Source organism: Suricata suricatta, chromosome 5 (assembly GCF_006229205.1).
Source record: "Suricata suricatta isolate VVHF042 chromosome 5, meerkat_22Aug2017_6uvM2_HiC, whole genome shotgun sequence".
NCBI classification, from domain to species: Eukaryota; Metazoa; Chordata; class Mammalia; order Carnivora; family Herpestidae; genus Suricata; species Suricata suricatta.
Genome location: NC_043704.1, coordinates 10,397,600 through 10,419,407, shown reverse-complemented (window position 1 = coordinate 10,419,407; position 21,808 = coordinate 10,397,600). Strand labels below are relative to the sequence as shown.

Sequence of the window (21,808 nt, the reverse complement as noted above, 5' to 3'; positions counted from 1 at the left end):
TTCTGGGCGGGCCGGGGCCGCGGCCCCTCCTCCCGGCTCCCTCCTGGCTGCCTCGCAGCTGTCGTCCGAGGCCTCGGTGGCCCGGCCGCCCGCCCCTCGGGCAGCGGGGCCCCTGACCCTTCCTGGCCTGCGGGCCCGCGGGGTGTCCCGCAGGGGGAGGGAGCGGCAGCGGCCGATCGCGGCCCGAAATGCCAGTCGGCTTTGACCTCTAGGCAGTGGGATGGGGGTGAAGCGAGCCGGAACGGGTCTTCCTGATTCGTTCGCATTCCTGCCGCTTCCCTCCAGTTAAGCCCCGGGCCCAAATCACCAGGTCCCGTTTCCTGTAGACTCTCGGTCGTGTCTGTTTCGGGGCGTTCTTGGAAATCCTCCAGCATTTCTCGTATCTAGGAGTCCTAAGTCGTAGGGAGCGGTCGCACTCTAGAATTAAAATTTCATCTCTTAAAATGTGGGCGTGGCTTCCCTACCTGATTATCCTTAAAAAGTTGGTGTTGTTATGCAAAAGTGTACCTCCTCTTTTGAGGTTGATGACTCTTGCCAGAGACTGTTTACCTTAGTCTCGTTAAGTTGAACAATCGGGTGGTAATGTCATTGCTTTAAAAATGGTGCATTGCCCTGTATTTTTTTTTTAGATTTAATCAGATTCTTAACCCACAGCTGGTATTTTTGGACCTTAACAATTTTTTCCTGTATGATGAATGTGAAGTGTACATGGGTTTACTTTACATTTCCTTGACTGTGAAGTTAAAAGTTAGTAACATTTTACTCTTAAAAAAAAAAAAAAACCCAGCCTATTTGTGGGACGCCTGGGTGGCTCAGTTGGTTGTGTCTGACTTCAGCTCAGGTCATGATCTCAGGGTTTGTGAGTTCTAGCCCTCATTGGGCTCTGTGCTGACAGCTCAGAGCCTGGAGCCTGCGTCGGATTCTGTGTCTCCCTCTCTCTCTCTGCCCCTCCCCCACGCGGGCACGGGCTCGGGCGCTCTCTCTCTCAAAAATAAACATTAAAAAACTACCTGTTCATATCCTTTGCCCATTTTTCTGTTTTCTCCTAGAGAAATTTTTATTGATTTTTAAGCATTCTTCACCCACACTTAAAGGCCCTTTGGATAAGTGGCTTATTGAATGAGATAGCATTTAGTAGTTTGAATATGGAGAAAACTTTCTTCTTCCTTCCCTTGGCTTTACATATTATTTGCTAATGGTTCTCTTCCGTGCCTGAGTGAATCTGGGCAGATGCAATAACACATTCCAGTTAGCTTCAGGTATTCTAAAGTGTGACCTCATCCAATTAAATCTCTTATTCAGTTTAATGCCTGGCCCTTCCCCTTCCCAGATTGGGTCACATTCTGGACCAGAATCCTGTAGTGGGGAAAAGGAGTGAGCTGGTTTGGTCCTATGTCTACACTTGGATTCTCTTCTCCCTTCCCTGGCCCCTGCAATGTTGCGGTCTCAGGTTCTTCCAAGATTGAGGTGATAAAGGGAGCAAAGATAAGGGTCAAAATGGTGTTAAGAGAACAGTTTTGTTGTTAATTGGCTCTTTGGGTGAAACAGCTCTTCTTGTGCTGAATCTTTCTTTTGTGGGTAATATGGTATGTTTGGAACCCAACTGATAGAAATCTCTCCGACCGCAGCTTCTGGACTGTATCTCCACCCATCTCTTTGCTTTAGGACAGGAATTGGCAAACTACAGCTCATGGGCCAAATCCAGCCACCACCTGTTTTTTTTATGACCCACAAGCCAAGAATGATCCTTAAACAGTTGGAAAAAAAGCAAAGAACATTTTGTGATATATAAAAATTATGTGACCTAGACATTTAAGTTTCCGTAAAGTTTCATTGGAACACAGCCCTGCTCATTGTTTGTGAATCACGCTCAAATGTTTTCATTAGGAGAGTCTAGGAATTAATGAGTTTATGCATTTGTCAAAGTCATAGAACCTAAGGCACAGGGGTGAACCATAATAATATATGTAATTTTTTAAATGTTTTTATTTACTTTTGAGAGACAGAGACAGTGTGAGCAGGGGAGGGTCAGAGAGAGAGGGAGACACAGAATCTGAAAACAGGTTTCAGGCGCTGAGCTAGCTGTCAGCATAGAGCCCGACGCGGGGCTAGAACCCACGAACCGTGAGATCATGACGTGAGCTGAAGTCGGATGCTTAATCGACTGAGCCACCCAAGCGCCCCCGTAATTTTCTTTTAATTTAATTTAGGAGGGTGAGAGATCCTAGAATGGACTGCAGAGTGACAAAAACATTTAAATAGTTGCTTTTTGCTTCCATATTTCTGAATAAAAATGCTGGTACCATTTTGTTATTTTTCAGGAGTCCTGCTGTGGATTTAACTCATGCACACTCTTTTCACCTCCTCCCATCCTTACAGTGCATATATCTTTCTTTTTTGTTGAGTTACTGTATGATTTATCACGCTTACCATAATTCACAAATGAGCCAAACAGAACTGTGACTGCATTTTCTTTGCTGCACAGCCTTTTGTTTTTCTGAAGTTAATAATTATATTTTGCTTTCATAGATTTGCTTTGTACTGATCAGTCTTTCATCTGAAATACTTTCACAGAACTGGAAAATGCTTTCCAGATGTGTTCAAGCACACCCAGTATTTTGTCAGTTTTGTCAGCTCACTTGTGTTTTGGGGACTTCCCTTTATCATTTTTCTGGAAATTTCCTTCCCTTTTCTGTTGGGTCTCCACATATTCCTCTTTCAGGGCTTACTCCCTTGGGCGGGACTGCAGGTTAGTTAGTGACTGAGAGCATGGGCCCTGGAGCCCACTAGCCTGGGTTCAAATCCTGACTGCCAGCGGGACATGTAACCTTGGCAGTTACCTACTCCCTGTGCCTGAGTTTCCAGTCTGAAGGGTGGGCCTAATTTACGCACGTCAAAGGGTGGTTTTAAACATTAATGGAGCAAATACATAGAAAAGGCGTGTACACGTAGTAAGCACTCAGTGAATATTTGCTGTTTTTGTTCCTGGTAGTGGCGGAGCCCATCCATCCTTCCTGAGAGCAGAGGACACGGAAGGAAAAAATTTTATGTCATTTCTTGAAAATATATTGCTTGCTCTTTACATATCATTTAGCTCAGTTTGTAATTCTAAGTTAGAAATGATTTCTCTTAGAACTTTAAAGGCATGCTTTATTGTAATAGAGTTCTGTGCATTGTATTGGGCACTTAAACTAGAAATTCAAGTCCTTAATAATCAGGAAAGTTTGCTCATTTATTTGACAAATTTTGTCCCTGTTTTTCTGTTCTGTTATCTCCTGTTTTCCTTTTCTTTCTGTGAGATTTTCTCCATTTGTTCTGCCTTTCTCTTACTATTTATTTCAATATTATAACCACTATCTTATTCTCTGAATGTCTTTTTAAAATCTTCCCTGGACACAATAGTTGCTCTTGCTGGGCATATTGATCATAGTATTTTCGAAGTTTTCTTCTGCTCCTGTATTGTCACTACTTTATTGCTCTTTCTGCGTGTTTTTGATTTCTAATATTACACACGCTCCAATGTCTGGAGATGGTTAATGTGCTTACTTTTCCAAGTGAGACACTAGAAGCTGACTGGAAGATGTTCATACGTGAGGAGGGTCCCTTTGGTGGGCTTCTGTGTTGGGTGATCAGATAGGAATCCTAAAGAATGGAAGTGTTAAACAATTTGTTTAAAATAACTTAAAAATTTGTGATGAGCACCAGGTGTTATATGGAAGTGTTGAGTCAACTATATTGTACATCTGAAACTAATACTACAATGTATGTTGACTAACTGGAATTTAAATAAAAACGTAATAAAATATACAATAAACATTTGGAAGTTTTTAAAAAGGGGGGAACAACAAAAGTAAGATCCTATCCAGAAAGGCTTGGCACAGCTTGTGAAAGGACCAAATGGAACTTTTAGAAATCATTCTATTTTCCAGAGGGAAATTCGGCATCTAGTCTCATGCTGTGGCATTTGTAATCCTGGCTGCTCACTCTTGGAGGGCTCAGCTGGGGAAAGGAGGCGCACCCCATTGTTCAGTTTGCTGACTTGGTATTTATCTCTTTATTACTGTGGTAAAATACACTTCACATAAAATTTACCATCTTACCCATTTTTAAGTGTACAGGTTAGTAGTGCCACATACATTCACATCATGGGGTGCCTGGGTGACTCAGTTGGTTAGGTGGCCCACTTTGGCTCAGGTCATGGTCTCAGGGTTCTGGGCCCCCCCGCATCCGGTTCTCTGCTATCAGTGCGGAGGCCACTTTGGATCCTCAGTGTCTCTTTCTCTTTGCCCCTCCCCCCTCACATGCACACACTCTCTTTCAAAAATAAACATTAAAAAAAGTCTTTAGATACATTCACTTTGTTGCTTTGGAACTCTTCATTGTGCAAAACTAAAGCTCTATACCCATTAAAAAATAATTCTCCATTTCCCTTCCCACAGCCCCTGGCAACCAGCATTCTACTTTCTGTGAGTCTGACTGCTGTAGACATCTCCTAGAAGTGTAATCCTGAATTGTTTGCCTTTTTGTGACTGGTTTATGTCACTTAGCATAATGTCCTCAAGCTGCTTAGTTGTTGCATGTGTCAAGATGTCTTGTCTTTTTGAGGCTGAAAAGTATTCTCTTGTGTGAATCCAGCCGTGGATGGACATTTGTGTTGCTTCCACCTTTTGGCTATTGTGACTAATGCTGTTGTAAACACAAGTGTGTAAATAATGTCTTCAAGATCCTGCTTTCATTTTTTAGTATATACTAAATTGACATGCTAGATCATGACAATTCCATGTTTACTTTTATAATACCATCCTAATGAGTGTGACTGTGCTTTTGATTTGTTTCCCTAATGATTAGTGATGTTGAGCATCTTTTCTTGTACTTAGTGGCCATTTGTGTTCCATCCTTGGAGAAATATACAAGTCCTTTGCTAACTATTTAAGTTTTTAGTCCTTTTGGCGTTGATTTGTGTAGGAGTTCTTTATGGGTTCTGGATATTAACCTTGTACCACATACTTGATTTGCAGATTTTTTCCCCATTCTATAGATTGCTTTTTCATTCTGTAGGTTGCATCCTTTAATGTGCAAGTTTTAAATTTTGATACAATTTTTTTTTTGTTACCAGTGCTTTTGGTGTCCTATCCAAGGTCCAAATCCAGTGTCGTGTCCCTGAAACTCTTCCCCTTGCTTTCTTCTAAGAGTTTAGAGTTTTAAAGTTTTAACTCTTTATGTTAGATCTTTGATCCACTTTAAGTTTATTTTTTCCTGTATGATGTGAGGTAACTGTGCAGCTTGATTCTTTTGCGTTTAGACATCTGGCTTTCCCAGCACCGTTTATTAAAGACTGTCTCTTCCCCATTGAATGGTCTATACACACTTGTGGAAGATCACTTGGCCATCTACGTGGGGGTTATTTCTGAGCTGTTTGCTGACTTGCCTTTAACCCACCTGTTTTGTTGTCCCTGAGCTGCCATCATCGCTTGCTCCAGAGAACCGAGTGCCCACTTTCCGCTGCTGCATTAGAGTAGTTGCAGGATGAAAGAAGGAACTGGTGGGAATCTTTACTGCTGCTTCTTTTTTTTTTTTAAATGTTTGTTTATTTTGAGAGAGAGAGCAAGCATGCATAAGCAAGGGAGGGGCAAGCAGGCTCCGCACTGTCAGGGCGAGCTCACTGTTGGGCTTAAACCCTCAAACCATGAGATCATGACCTGAACCAAAGTCAGACGCTTAACTGACCGAGCCACCCAGGCGTCCCAGACCTGTCTTGTTTTCATACAGCCTCTCGTACTTTTGACTTCAGAGCCACAAAAGTCTGATTCCTGAGGCTTCCTGGAGTTCTGCCGAGGTTCCTGGTCTGCTTGTTTCATTTCCCATCTCCTGTAGGTTTCAGACTTCGCTCTTTACAGGCTATTAAACAGTTGTCATTATCCAAACTTCTCACTCTTCTGTGTACTATTATCCATCACTTCTCTGATTGTTTTTATTCTTCTGGGTTTATTTCTCCCCCACCCCCTTCATTCAGAGCAATTTCAGGCAGGAGCATAGGTAAACACTGTGGGGTCAGGCTTCCCAAAAGTTTTATATTTAACTGAGTTTTAAAATGTGTGACTATTTGTTGATTCTAAAAGTTATATCGATTCTTTAAAAACATCTGTGAAGTCTTCAGAGCATCTTGTGTTTTCTGTGTTTCCTAATGTTTGGAGGTGGAGGTGATGTCTGGCACTAATATATCTTGCCTGCTAACATTTTTCTCCTGGTAGATTGTTCCCTTAAATGTTAGTTTAGATGGTGTACTCAAATATTCCCCCAAATAAGGATGTAGGGAATCCTGTGCTGTCTGGTTGAGGCTTATGTCTCCACAGAGGTTCTGCAGATGATATAGATTGAAACACTTAATGCAAGTGAAGGCGTGCCTCTTTTTACAGAACTTCGTGTGACATTTTTTTTTTTTTTTTTTTTAAAGCATCCAGACCCAAACTGACAAGCTTCCCCATTAGGCAGATTCCCACCCCTCCTGTGCTAATGGAGGGGGAGGTGTGGGGAGAGGGGCATTCACTTCCAAATATACCCCTGAGACACAGTTAAGACAAAAACCTTTGTCATCCAGTTAAGCACCTCACTCATTGCATCCTCATTATCAAATCTTATTTTTAATTCCTTCTTTACTTGAAGCCATTAAGGATTTTCCTCATTTTTATTTTTATGTGAGCTCAGTTGTGCCTTTAAGAAATACTTAACTTTTTTTTTTTTAAGAAAATACAAGGTGCTTAGTATGTTTCTGTTGATCTTATAAGCATTTTACAAAGATTAAGCTATTTAATATTCTTGACAGCCTGGTAAACTGATATGATTATCATCCTCATTTTTATAGATGACAGAACTTGAGGCACAGAGGTTAAGCTTCTTGCTCAAGGTCACACACCTAGTTAAACATACCCTGTGTGTGCGTGTGTCTGTCTGTCTGCCTGTATATTCTGCTTTGGCTGCCCTAGGGTTTTTCCCCCCCTCCTAGCTAATGACGTGTTCTAGAGATGAGAATTAATAGGTGAGGGGCAGGCACCTGGCTGGCTCAGTCGGTTAGGCATCTGACTCTTGATTTTGGCTCAGGTCGTAATGTCATAGTTTGAGCCCCGCTTTGGGCTCTGCGGACAGTACAGAGCCTGCTTGGCATTCTCTCCCTCTCTTTCCTCCCCCTCGCACACTTGCGCGCTCTCTCTCTCTCAAAATAAATAAATAAACATTAAAAAAAGTTTTAAAGAATAGTTGAAAATAATTGCTTATGTTTAAATATCCAAAAAGCCACTGTTTACTATTCATTATTTCTTACTGATGCCACCTTTGCTTTGCCCTTCTGGGACTCTTGCTCAAGAACGTGTGCTATGTCAATTTAGAATTGATGTATAGGATGAAGATATTACATGAAAATTGACATTACCATTGTCACATTCTGCCATACATCTAAAATTCGTCTAAAATTCGAAATGCACCATTTCTGACTCCAGATTTCCCGTCTAACAGAAATGTATAAAATAGAGCAAAGGTAGCTGCTCTAAGGCATGATGGTAGTTCATTAACCATCTCCTTTGGTGGAGGTTTCACACTCTAAAGCCCTGGCCCTTTAAACAGTCGGAACAGGCAAGGAGTATAGCATTCTTGCGCGGCTGGGAGAGTGGTGAGTGTGCCGGGGAGGGCTGGCACGGGCAGAGCGGCCCGATGGCTGTCCCTGGCACAGCCCTCAGGTAGATCCCTTTGAGAACAGGCCTCTTGTGCAAGATGAAGATCTGGAAATGGATTTTTATTAAAAACTCGTTGTATGCCGTGGCAAGGCTGAGTTACTTGCGCTCCGTATTACACGAACGTGGGCCCTGCTCCCGTGTAAGGACTGCGCTGCTGCAGAATTTCCTTCTCACGTGTGTTCTCCAGTCTGGCGGTGAATGAACGCTTGGGAATTGTCTGAAATCCGGTGTGGGTGGAGGCAAAGTCAACCTCTTTCTGACACCTTGTGGCAGCGGCCGAACACTACACACACGGCTGGTTTGATGTATAATCTCCTCACATTTCCGGAGCTCTTCACATTAAGTGTCCCCTCTCTTTTCTTCCCTTAAATGTGAGATAATCTGTTCAAAAGGAACACAGAAGACCCATTGCATGGAAATTCTCTGCACATTGAAATTTTCAAGCCTCGGCCTTTCAAAGCCACTTGTTTGTACATTTGTAATACATTTGATACCTATTTTACTAAGGAATTTTGGAGACTCCTTCATAGTGTGAGGTTGATTGGCGTAGTCTTCTATATACTGTGAATAAAATCAGACCTAAAATCTTTGGAAATCATTAACGTTTGTTGCACTTGAACTTCTTTTGACATTGTGTAAAAAAAGGTTAATAGATGTATATTACTTAACTGCCACAGTTGAACTGCAATGAACTTGGAGTAAATAACAAGGTATCAAATATTGATTTTTCAAGACACCACTAGAAAAGCCTGTCCATACGTGAGGTTTGTTAAGCCTACTGCACTCAGGAGAGAACACCCCCTTGGCAAAATCTTAGTTGTGTTTTCACAGTAGTTTGAGGTGTGTCTTGCAAGGCGGGTCACTTTCTGATTGGATAGTTTATGTTATCACGGCTTTGGACCGGTGGACCCAAGGAGGCAAGAGTTTTGAAGCAAGTCTGTTTTTTTTGTTTTATTTTTTGTTTTTTATTTTTGAGAGACACAGAAAGACAAAACATGAGCAGGGGAGAAATGAGAGAGGGAGACACAGAATTTGAAGCAGGCTGCAGGCTCTGAGCTGTCAGTATAGAGCTCAAGGCTGGACTCGAATTCACGGACTGCAAGATCATGCCTTGAGTTGAAGTTGGCCACTTAACTGATTGAGCCACCCAGGTGCCCCGAAGCAAGTCTTGCTGGGTGAACTATTAGTTGATTCACACAGCCTTCCTTCTAAGTTATTCCAAGTGTATCCTGAAGCAAGCAGTTATAGCTGCTTTTGCTTGGTCTCAGTATTATTGTTTAACACAGGGACAGAAAATTATATCGGTTTCTATTCTCAAAAGTAAGACTTGAATTAATTTATATGAATCATTGGTTTGTTTCAGCTTTGCCCGAAGTTTTTACATACGAATTCTACTAGTCACACTTGGCCATTCAGTGCAGTTGCTGAATTAATAGGTATGTAAAATTGACATTTCATGTATGATCTGTTGCTTGTAATTGAGGCTTTAAAAAATTTTTAATTAAAAAATAATATGCAGATGTGCTGTTTAATGAAACAGGTGGATCTTAATGAAATACCATTGGTTAATGTTGTCTAGTATAACAGCTCTTCAAATTGATGTCAAATTAATTGCTCCTCAACCTTCCCTGTATTACTATTAAAGTATTTTGCACAATTCATAAAACACTTATCTTGAAAATAGTGTAATTCTGATTGTAAAAGAAATTGATCTATTGCAAAAATGGGAATTGTGTTTTTTAATAGTTAGAAAGTATGTGTAACAATGGTTTTGTTCTCCTGATGTTAGCAGGTAGGGGGATTAATGTTACATTCAACTTGTGATAATAAGTTCTTGTTTCCTCCAATAGAATGATTGGGTATAGAATTGTATTTTAATAATATTTTAATGAACATGAGAAAAGAGGCAAGATTGTGATCAGATTTGCATTAGGGGGTCTTGATTTTTTTTTTCCTCTGGAAGATTCATGCATTAGAGTGTTTTCCCTGAAGTGTTTACTTAAAAAAATTATTTGGTTTTAATTGTGGGCTGCCTTATGGAAGGATAGTTTTAGGACCATTATTTTTGTCTAGTCACAAAGATTTCAAAATATACCTCAGAAAATATTTTTAGTCAGGGATCTTCAGGTGGAACTTAGTTCCCAAGCTGATGTTATTACTGCTTCTGTTGGCATTTTTTTCATTTTTATTTTTTGTGAAAAATATTCCTTTCTACTTCCCTATCCTGAGACAGACAAGGATGCTAAACCGAGTGTTAAGTGGGGATCTGTACAGAGATCATAGAATGTAAAAGCCACCATAAACTTCGGTTAGATTGAGAGGGCCACAGTTTGAAGAACTGGGTAGAAGGTAAACCTTCATCTGTGTATCCGGTTTAGCAGAACACGTCACTGCTTTCTTACTTATCGATGACCCCGGTGCACCCGCTCTGTGTCCGCCTGCAGCGCTAATTCACACTCAGCTCTGGCTTTCTCGCTCACTAGCCAGGCTGGTCCTCTGAGCAGAAGCAGACCTCCCTGTCTGGATCATCCCTCTGGTGCGGCGCTGCTTCTCCTCTGTACGTGTTCGGTACAGTCGGTACCGATCTTTGTTCTCTATGGAACAAACGGAGGGCTTCGGAAGGAGTTAACTTGGTAGTGATCAGTGAGTCATGTAGAGCAAGGTACAGTTTAGGTTCATGTTCTCAAGTCTTAGGAGTTCCCTAAACATTTCAGTTTTTAAAAAATTTTTTTAGAATCTGTTGCTTGTTAAGGATTGTACCTGAAGTAATTGTTCTTTAAAATGCAAAGTCAAAATTTCTCAAAACTTGTTTCCCAGATAATGCTTACGATCCCGACGTGAATGCTAAACAGATATGGATTGACAAAACGGTGATAAATGACCATATATGCTTGACATTCACTGATAATGGGAACGGTATGACTTCAGACAAATTACATAAAATGCTAAGGTATGTAAAAGTGTCATACTTCTTGAAAACCTTGCTTTCGCCCAGGGGTTTCAGGTGGTTTTTGTTTTTTAAACACAGCATGTTGTGCCCACATTGCGCACTGTTCTCTGAAGTCTTCTCATCATCTTCTGCTGATTATTAGCCCCTACCATTCTCACCCTCCCCCGCCACGGCCGACTTCTCTAAAGTTCCATCATTCCTTTAGAGTGGTAACACTGATAGCAGTTATTTACACTTTGGTGAATTATTTTAACCAGTAGTGCCATTAAAACGCCACTTTTGGTGGGGAGTCATTTTAAAGGGATTCAGAGGGCAGGGAAGCAAGATAAAATAGTGGTAAAGCCTTGGGCTCTAGGGTCATAGAATAGGATGTCAGTATGAAGCCAAATGTGCATGAAAGGGAAACTGAGGTGAATAGTCCAGATATACAGAGTAACGTGGCAGCGCGGCCCTTCCCACCGTCCTTCAGATGCGTGCTCCACGGGATGTAGTCCTGCCACAGTAGGCTTGCTCAGATTCAGGGGGTCGTTCACATTTAGGGAACATTTCGTGGGCTGAAATCTCAAGGGTCCCCGGAGCCTTAGTGAGAACTCAGCCGCTGGGCAGGGCGTGCCGGGCAGGGAGCTCCGCCTTGCTCGGTGTTTGTCAGCCTAACCCCTTGCAGTGTGGGTTTCGTTCTCTTCATTTCAAAGGAGGGGAAATGCCTCAAAATGCAACTAGGAAGGATGAAATTAACATTTATACCCAGTTTTTTCCCTTGATGTTACAGTTTTTGAATTAAAAAAATGAAGATTGTACATATATATTTTTTAAATCCTTTTTGTTTGCTTTTTAGCTTTGGCTTCAGTGACAAAGTCACCATGAACGGTCATGTCCCCGTTGGCTTGTATGGGAATGGCTTCAAGTCAGGTTCTATGCGTTTGGGTAAAGATGCGATCGTATTTACCAAAAATGGAGAAAGCATGAGCGTGGGCTTCCTGTCCCAGACCTACTTGGAAGTCATAAAGGCAGAGCACGTCGTGGTCCCCATCGTGGCATTCAGCAAGCACCATATCCTTTCGATTTTGAAGTAGAAAGCGTGGGGAAACTTGAAGAAACGCAGCGAACCATCCCTCCTTCGGCCTGCCCCACATTGTCATTCTGTAGTCTCACTTTGTAGCTCTGGTTCCTGTCACCGCCTCTAACATCCGAGGCAGCCTGGCGTCCCTTTGTCTCTCCTGTTGGAATTGTGCCTGGAGGCCCTTGCCGGTGGCTGTGTTCTGCGGTCAGCTCCCTGCGGCTCTCCTGTGTTTCAGTTGTGTTCTGTCCAAGACAGCGTGAGGTCCGCCTTGAAATTTCCCCTGAGGACCAGGAAAAGCGTGATACCTTTGGGCACATGTCCTCTGTGTCTCTCTAAAACACACTCTGATATTAGGAGCTGTGAAATTAGTTAGGAATCATAACAGACTTGCTCCTACTTCACCTTTCTTGGTGTTTATCTGAACTCAAACTGTAGTTTCAAAACTTAGATATTAATTTAGGAAATAGTTTTTGTTGTTGTTATTGAAGTTTGAGTTTCCATACTGCAATGGTGAAAAATATGTTGTTGGTCTAAGTCTTTAACTTAAGATATACGACAGATGATAAATTTAGCAGAATCAAAAGCAAGCCTTGCAGCAATTCTGGAACATTCTCTGTTTTCTACGGAACAGAAGTTACTGGCAGAACTTGATGCTATTATGGGTAAGAAGGGGACGAGGATCATCATTTGGAATCTTAGAAGGTAAATGTTTGACCTGAGCCGGTGATTATGTGTGAGAAATGAACCGTTTGTGCAAAAGTAGTTGTGTCATATTGATCCATGGTTGTACAGAATAGAAATACTTGGCAAGGTACTCGTTTTTGGCATAGGTAATAATTTGTCTTTTCCAAGAGTGTTTTATTGAGGCCACTTTGGCTTCAATTCGAGGTAATTTCATATTATTAAAACTAAATTTCCTAGTCCTGCGTATTCATTATCCGGAGAGGCCAGCTCTCACTTTGTTATTCTGCCCTCTCCTCAAAAAGAAGCAGAAAGAAATGGGAAGGTAATAATATCTCACCTGACAAGCCCCCGCTTGTGTGAATTAGGATAAGTCTTTGTCCGTGACTTAAAGCTGAGCATGAGCTTAACAGCTGGTGGGAAAAGTGAGGTAGGGGAGGCCCCTGGATTGCTACAGTTTTGTGTCCTTGTGAGGATAAAATCATTTATGTTAATGTTGATATGTAGACACATAGAATGATATGAATAAAGCACAGATTGAGTGGTAAGCCTAAAATACTTTAAATCTTTTCTGATCTGTATTCCTCCCTTTTCTTGCTTTTTCTTTCATGCCCCTCCCATCCTCACACCCCTCTTCTTTTTATATACACTTTTTATTTTGAGATCCCTGTACATTCATGTGCGTAAATAATAGACCTCATGTACCTTTATCCAGTTTCCCCCAGGGACAGCGTCTCGCAAAAACGTAGGGCAGGAGGTAGGGCAGGAGTATCGATAGAGTCTAGATACAGGACGTTTTCGTCACCACAGTGATCCCACGTTGGCCTTTTGTGTCCACACTCCCCCCCCCCCTTAGTCCCTTACAGCCTCTAACAGGTGCTCCATTTCTGTAACTTGGTCATTTCAAGAGCGTCGTGTGAACAGAATCCTACAGCGTGAAACCTTTGCGGATTGGCTTTTCTCATTCGTTACATTTCTCTGGCGCCGCATCTGCGTTCCTGAGTGTGTCAGTAGTCTGCTTCCTTTTCCTTGCCGAGACGTGGTGAACTGTGTACACGGACCACGGTGTGGTTAACCGTTCACCAGTGAGCACATCTGGATTTTTACTGTTTGGGGTTATCACAAATGAGGTTGTAAACATTTGTGTACACGTTTTTGTGGAATGTAATCTTCCTTTTTCTAAGGTAAATGCTCAGGACTGTAATTGCAGGGTCATATGGTAGTTGCCTGTTTAGATTTTAAGATAAAACTGCTAGAATGTTTCTTGGAGTGGCTCTACCTTTGACATTCCCACCAGCAGTGTGTGAGTGAATACAGTTTTTCTTCATCTTTCTGGATTCCTGTTCTTTTCATTTTTCCCTTGCTTTTGTCTCTCCCCACCCCCTCCCTCACCCCACCCCCAACTAGGACATCTATCAAGGGTAGGTGTTTTGTTAACTAAGTGTATTTGCTTATTTTGCTGTGAAGTTAAAATCGAGCTCCTTCAAAATATTGTTTTTACAGCTACAAAAGTGCAACAGAGTTTGATTTCGATAAGGATAAATATGACATCAGAATTCCTGAAGATTTAGATGAGACCACAGGGAAGAAAGGGTACAAGAAACAAGAAAGGATGGACCAAATTGCCCCTGAGAGTGACTATTCCCTGAGGGTATGTATTCAGCTCTCTTCCTGGACATGTGAACGTCAGCAAATGATGGAGATTCTGTCTTCTCCTTATGTATAGATGCTGTCAGTGAAAGTATCTCAGAACCAATTTATATAACTTCATGAGTGCCCTGGTTGTTGAGTTTGCTCAGAAAACTTTTTTTTTAATGTTTATTTATTTTTGAGAGACAGGGGAATGAGCAGGGGAGGGGCAGAGAGAGAGGGAGACACAGAATCCAAAGCAGGTTTCAGTCTCTGAGCTGTCAGCCCAGAGCCTGATGCGGGGCTTGAACTCACAGACCGCGAGTTCACGACCTGAGCTGAAGACAGACGCTTACCGACTGAGCCACCCAGGTGCCCCAGAAAACAGTTTTTTTAATTACAAAGTCATCAGGTCTGATAGCACTTGTAGTTCCTTCAGTGTGTGGTTACATTATTTGTATTAGTAATACTAGAATCAGTATGTCCGATGATAGCCATATTGATTGATTCTGTCAAAACCACCAAATTCATAGTGTCTCTCTCTTTTTTTAATTTAAAATGTTGTACAACACACACATACACACACACACACACACACACACACACACATACACACATACATGCGCGCGCACGCCTTAATTTACATCCCAAAGCAATAAATTATGTATAGACTACAGATCTTGTGTATTAATAGCATTAATATAGTTTTGCGATAAGTTCCTCTGACATTTGACCTAGAAATGAATGTTTTTAAGTTTGAAGAAATTAATATTTAGTTTAACAATAGTGATATAAAAAGAATTTTATTAAAGTCACTGTGATAAGACATAGAATACTAACTTTTGTCTTTACTTTCTGTGCTAAGATTATTCCACAACTGCAAGCTGAGGATACATATGACATTTACAGGTTTACCATGTAACTTCTGGAGATCCTAACAGTTACAATGGAAAACACTTAAATATTCCTTGATATACCCCAAGGCATTATTGAAGTGTGACAATCTTGCTCCATTATGAAACAGGCCCAGAGGCAGTCAGAGTAGATAGACGTCCCAGGATGGAGCCCTGTGGGCGTGGAGCCTGCTTGGGATTCTCTTCCTCCTGCCCCCTCTCCCTGTCTCTCGTTCTCAAAAAAAAAAAAAATAAACTCTTGAAAACGGGTGCCTGGGTGGCTGGGTTGGAAGAGCATACAACTCTTGATCTCAAGGGTTGTGGGTTCAGGCCTCACATTGGGTGTCTATATTAAATAGATAGACTAACTTTAGAAAAAAAATTGAAAACATGTCTAGATTACTGCTAATTGTTATAGCTCCATTTTGAAAAAAATACTAAACTTATTTACTAAGCTTAAGTGTTGGTGTATTATTTATGATATTTTCCTTTCCAGGTGTGTGATAGGCTCTTTTGTCTGTAGTAGATTTTTGTTATTTTTGCCTAAATAAAATGTATTGTTACTTTTAAAATATAATAGCAATAGGGGTACCTGGATGTCTCAGTCATTTGAGTATCTGACTTCTGCTCGGGTCATGATCTCACACTTCGTGGGTTTGAGCCCCATGTTGGGCTCTGTGCTGACAGCTCAGAGCCTGGAGCCTGCTTTGGATTCTGTGTCTGTCTGTCCCCTCCCCCCCCCCCCCCCCCCCGCCTCTGCCTCTCCCCTGCTTGTGCTCTCTTTCTCAAAAATAAATAAATATTAAGAAAGAAAATTTTAAAAAATAGGGGTGCTACAGTAGCTCAGTCTAGCATCCGACTTCAGCTCAGGTCATGATCTCATGGTTTGTGGGTTTGAGCCCCATGTTGGGCTCTGTGTTGACAGCTTTAGAGCCTAGAGCCTGCTTTGAATTCTGTCTCCCTCTCCCCCTCCCTCGCTCATGCTCTCTATCTCAAAAATAAAATTAACAAAAATTAAAATGTGTCATAATTTATGTCTTTGACAGAAGAATCAGAAAATATAGTCTGTTTTGTACATATGTGTATTTTTTAACAAGTTAAAATGAGATCATACCACACTCTGTTTTGTACTTTTTGAAAAGTTTTATTTGTAATTTAATATAACACTTGTATAGGTCAATAGATTGTTTTCTGCAAATCATTTTCCTGGTTGTAGTATATTGAGTTTATTTTTAAAGACGAGCAGTCAAATATTAACTAATAACAGCTTTATAGTCTGTATTGTTGAAGAGTTCATGGGTCCTTTATCAAAGCAAGGTCGTAGCTTTTGTTCTAAGTATGTGTATCAGTAATGTTGAACACATTTGTGGGTAATTATTTGGAAAAGACAGATCTTGTTGTGTGTGTTTCCAGGCTTACTGCAGTATATTATACCTAAAACCAAGAATGCAGATAATCCTACGTGGACAGAAAGTGAAGACACAGCTGGTTTCGAAGAGCCTTGCCTACATCGAACGTGATGTTTATCGACCCAAATTTTTAGTATCCTTTTTCCCTCATTATGATGCTGTATAAAGATACATTAATAAAGTGTATTCCTCTTCCCCTTTATCCTTGATCCTGGTACCGAATCCTCTCCAGCTTTACCCTTTTTTATGCGCTTATGGATTCATTAAAAAATGACTTAGGATGATTAGAAGGGAGTGAGGTGGTGTGTTCAGAATTTCCCTTAACATTTAAGACTAAAACAGTGAGAATTACATTTGGATTCAACTGCAGAAATAAAGACCACTATGGGATAATGATGTATCACAGAAATAGACTCATCAAAGCTTATGAAAAAGTTGGATGTCAGTTAAGGGTAAGCTTCATATCTGAAAATATCTATCTCTTATAAAAGTTAAAATACCATGTTACTGGGTCAAACGTGAAATAATATGCCTCTAGTAATTTTGACGCGTCCGTGTGTTTAGTAATGTTGGAAAGGCCCTTGAACATAGAATACTTCTGTATTTCCCATTTGGTCCAAGTAATCTTGTGAGGGGGACAGAATATTTTATCTGTTTTACCGATGGGGAAATTAAGTTCACTTAGTTAAGTAACTTGCCCCAGACCTAAAATGAGAATTGGTCTTAGGCCCAGATGCAGATCTTTCGACTGCATTTGGATATGGATCCGCGATTACTTATTCTTTCTGGGACGAAATTGGTTAATTTTATTAGTCCTGACTCAAGAGCCAGAAAAACAGGATCAAATAAGTGATTTCCTTCTGTGGAGTTAATTCCTAAATGTATTAGAGCCTTCCTCCTAAACCACTTCCATTGTGACAGAATTCAGTTTAGGATGATGAACATTGCCGACCCTACGCTAGTCTATTGTTCCTTGAACATGTTTTCACAGAAAGGTGTTTTTGGGTGTATGTGTTAAGAATTGAGTGATAAAATTCTGAAAATCAAGTTTGTTAAAGGTTTTAAGTCTAGGTGTGTTTTGTTTTCCAATTCTATGGTTTTCATTTTCTGTTCATCTTATTTCATGCTGAATTTTTTGGTAGAATGATGTGAGCTCTACACAGTATAATAGTGTGGGTTTATCTCAAATATTATTCAATAAGGGTTGTAAGTAACTCTGTTACATATTTTACATTGACACAAGCCCAGAATATAACATTTTTCCAAAAGTAAATCAACTTTGTTGGGCCCTTCTTGTTAACCACTAATTTCAGTCAAAAAATAAATGCAGAGGGGCGCCTGGCTGCCTCAGTCAGTTAAGCATCCAACTCTTGGTTTTGGCTCAGGTCATGATCTCATAGCTCGTGGGATTGAGCCCCTTGTCATGCTCTGTGTTGGAGCCTGCTTGGAATTCTCTCTCGCCCTCTCTGCCCCTCCACCTCCTCATGCTCTCATTCTCTAAATAAATAAATAAATAAATAAATGAATGAATAAATAAAAACATTAAAAAATACAGAAATCTGGCAAGCATGATATGAAGTATCAATAACATTTTAAAAACTTAATTTATCATCCAACTAGTAATTTTCAACAGAAGTATCCTATAATTAAAGTTACTAAATTGCACTGATAATTAGAAATTCATTTTTGGTCCTAAGCCTTGTTTCTCGAGTGCTTTGGTTTTCAAAGAAACCATGTATCTGCAACAGAGTGTTAATATTTTTCTTTTCATTTATGAATCTGTCTGAAGTAAGATACGCAGCCCATTTTCCCAACCCAGGTATGTTTGCATTGTGTGTAATTTCTGGTTAAAAAATACTGCATTGACAGCCAGCTTTTCTTTTTCTTTACCAGGTGATGGATTTGTCAGTAGTAGTTGCATTCTTTGATTTAATAAAGTTATTAAATAGGTGTCAGGTATTTGGTATGATTTGGCATGCTAGATGATCAGAATAGAAAGATGATAAGATACAGAGCACGTGCTCAGAGCTCTGTCTGGTGAGGGGAATGTGGTCCAAGTTGGAAGCATCGGAAGCAGCTTCTTGGAGAGCTTAGTGATTGAGCTATAGTTGATGTTACTGTGTTGAAAGTCTGGCCGGGGTTTTCCAGGCAGAGAAAAGTATCTGCAAAGGAAGGGAAAGAGGTTTCTGAGAATATGACCTCATTGAGGGAGTAGTTTGCTCGGCCTGGGGGCAGATGTTAAGTCAGGAGAGTGATGGCAGAGAGGCAAGATGAGGGCCGAAAGGAGGCGAACGGGACCTACACATTGAAGGGTATTGTGGCTTACGAATCATATGAGATGAACCACTGATGGTTTTGGCAGAGTGGGATTATGGTTAGTTTTGCATTGTTTCAACTTCTATCCTTCCTCTGCTCATGAAAATTTTCTCTGTATAAGTGATACATTCTTTCACTTTTTCCTTTTGTGGACTCAGCTACAATTGTGAGCAGAATACACTTGTTAATGACACATAGGTAATGAGAATATGTGACTCTTATACTTTGAGTTCAGTACTTTAGCTAGTAGCATTTTTAAAATCACTTGAATTCAACTTTCCTCGGTTTTTATTCCATCACCATTAACAACTAGATGTGTAACTTTGGATAAATAAATCATTCTATCTAGCAAACTTTTGGCGTTTTATTGCTAGAGTCTTTGCTACTCACTGTGGATACGGAAGGGTGTTCCTTGTGGTTTCTGCTCTATAAGAAACACATCCCATTTAGAGGGCTTTTTCTCTTGGATAAAATTGGGAATGATAATACTTGTCGAAATGGATATTTGACAACAGTGGGAGTGGTTTTGGAGGAAGGAGCTAATATATTTGGGAATTACCTTCTAGAAAAGTAAAGTTATCTAGAAGACACTATTTTTCGATTGAGGTTTTTCTCAAAATGATGACTTAAACTATAGAAAAATGTTCATACAGATTGTAAATCTTTGTGGAAGGGTAATTATGTTGAGCATCATGTCTTCTGCTTAAAACACTGATTTCTTTTTCAGGCAAACAACATGGGTGTTGGAGTGGTAGGAATTATAGAGTGTAATTTCCTAAAGCCAACTCATAATAAACAAGATTTTGACTATACTAATGAATACAGGTATGTTACTTATTTAAGTTACTGGCTTTTTACAGTTTTTAAAGCATTTTCATAACTTTTCCTAAGCTGAAATTTTTTTTCCATCTTGTGGATATTTTTATAGCATAGAACTTTAAGAAAATTGGTAGGTGAGAGGCTTACATGGAAAATACATTTAACCATCTTCGCCCATCCTGGGAATTGTATGAAATACATTGTCTCCTGTCTTTGTTGATGAAGTATTTCTGAGATTTGTGGAAAATACAGAGGGTGTGCCTGCTTTCTGGTGTCAGCATTTATCGTGTAATATCCTGACACTTTGTGCTTATTAGGTGGGAACTTTAAGGTAATTCAGTCCTGTGAACCCTGGACAGAAATACTCCTATCTTTTAAGCGTGGTTAGAAGCCTTAGGATGAATGTGGCCATCACTGTGACTTACAAATTCAGGAAGCACCGTTTTCCTACTGAGCATATATAATGGAGTAGAATGTAGGAACATTTGTGATTAACATCAGAGATAATGCAATACGCCTTTTCTTCAAAGAACAAATAAAGTGGAAGGAAGAAAATAATAAAGATGAGAGCAAAATCAGTGAATTAGGAAACACATATGCAGAAAATCAATATACATTCAGAATTCACTCCTGAGGCAGAGCCTACTCGTGTTTTTTGAATGGGGATCATTTACTATAAGGAATTAATAACTAAGGTAGTAGAGGGTGATTACGAGAAGGGGTAAAAGAGGACAGTAAGTATCCAAAACTAGCAGATATGAAAGGTGATTACCTTGAGGTTAAAGAGTAGATAGTAAAGGAACTAGCCCAGGGCCCCCCCGTCCCCTAAAGTTAGAGACTCAGACAAACCGGGGAACAAGCCACCTACTGTGGTCAGAAGCTTGACAGGAGGCCTGGCCGAGTGCTGGTCTGGAGACGTGGCCACCGCTGCAAGGGGGTGTGGGTGCACTGGGGCTGTGCTGTCGGGAGACCTGTCTTTGCCAAGGATGTGGGCACGCTGGAGCTGGTCTCTGTGGCTGGAGGTCGTGGGCCGCTGGAGGGCAGAGCTGGAGCTCCTCCAGGGCGCCCCTGGGCTCCGCTTGAGCAATACTAACCAGAACGTACCAGAACCTGATGGGCATGTGTCTTGCTATCACCTAGCTAGTTCATTGCCCTGTTAATCCAGTTTAACATTTTTCAGGCTGCCAAAGGATAATTGTTTACATGATCAAGCTTTAGAATCACAAATCTGAGCAAAGAAAACTGGATTTGAAGCTGAGAGACAAAAAGTTTATAACTGAAAAAAAATCATCTATACCACTTAACTTGTTAAGTTGTAGAATATATAAATTTGTTCTCTGATAAGAGTAGTACAATCTATAAGCATCTGTCAATAAAAGGGGGGAAAAGGAGAAAACAGAAATCATCAGGATCAGAAATGAAAAGGAGGACATTACAACAGATCTATGGACACAAAAACGTCAAAGGAATAGTAGGAACAATTTCTCACCATCCTAGATGAAGTGGGCACATTCCTTTGAAATTGAATCAATTTTTAGAAAACTACCCACATAAGAGGGCACATAACTTTGTTAGTCAACTCATGAATACATTGCAAAAGGAAAGTTATATCATTTTCTCTCATGATCAAGATATAAAAAGCTTAGTTAGAATACTAGCAGATTGGGGCGCCTGGGTGGCTCAGTCGGTTAAGCCTCTGACTTCGGCTCAGGTCAGATCTCATGTTCGTGGGTTCGAGCCCCGCATCAGGCTCTGTGCTGACAGCTAGCTCAGAGCCTGGAGCCTGCTTCCTGTTCTGTGTCTCCTTCTCTCTCTGCCCTTCCCCCTCTCATGCTCTGTCTCTTCTGTATCAAAAATAAATAAAAGCATTAAAAAAATAATTTAAAAAAAAATAAAAAAATAAAAATAAATAAAATACTAGCAGATACCATCCAGTGATAAATAAAAAGAATAATTAATACATTAAAACTAGGTGGGAGTATATTCCAAGATGACATAGGTAGTTTTAATGTTCAAAATCAATGTAGTTCCTCACATCGATGTTAGAAAAATCAGGTTATTTTCATAGGTAAGAAAAAGCACTTGATAAATCACAACACACATTTGTAATTGAGGGGAAGAGGGACACTTACAAAACCGTTAATGAAAGGGCATTGTATCCATACAGAGCATGGACACGGAACACCAGGTGTCCCTCCTAGTGGTGGATTATTGAATGCTCTCCCCTTAGGGGTGAAGATGAGATACGGATGCCGGCTCTCCATTCCTGAATAATAAGGAAAGAAAAAGACGTGAAAGTTCACAAGGGTTGGAAAGGAAGAAAT

The 21,808-nt window shown here is 40.5% G+C and overlaps 1 protein-coding gene across 1 annotated transcript in view; it reads left to right on the top strand.

Annotated features, from left to right (window-relative positions):
* MORC3 (MORC family CW-type zinc finger 3) overlaps nucleotides 1-21,808 on the top strand; it is a 39,193-nt gene that overhangs the window by 302 nt on the left and 17,083 nt on the right. Inside the window, exons 2-9 of the mRNA XM_029938989.1 lie at nucleotides 9,091-9,163; nucleotides 10,545-10,677; nucleotides 11,513-11,727; nucleotides 12,292-12,439; nucleotides 13,922-14,069; nucleotides 16,354-16,482; nucleotides 16,682-16,801; nucleotides 19,393-19,490. Of these exons, the coding sequence (XP_029794849.1) occupies nucleotides 9,091-9,163; nucleotides 10,545-10,677; nucleotides 11,513-11,727; nucleotides 12,292-12,439; nucleotides 13,922-14,069; nucleotides 16,354-16,482; nucleotides 16,682-16,801; nucleotides 19,393-19,490 (1,064 nt within the window). The remainder of the gene's footprint in view (nucleotides 1-9,090; nucleotides 9,164-10,544; nucleotides 10,678-11,512; nucleotides 11,728-12,291; nucleotides 12,440-13,921; nucleotides 14,070-16,353; nucleotides 16,483-16,681; nucleotides 16,802-19,392; nucleotides 19,491-21,808) is intronic.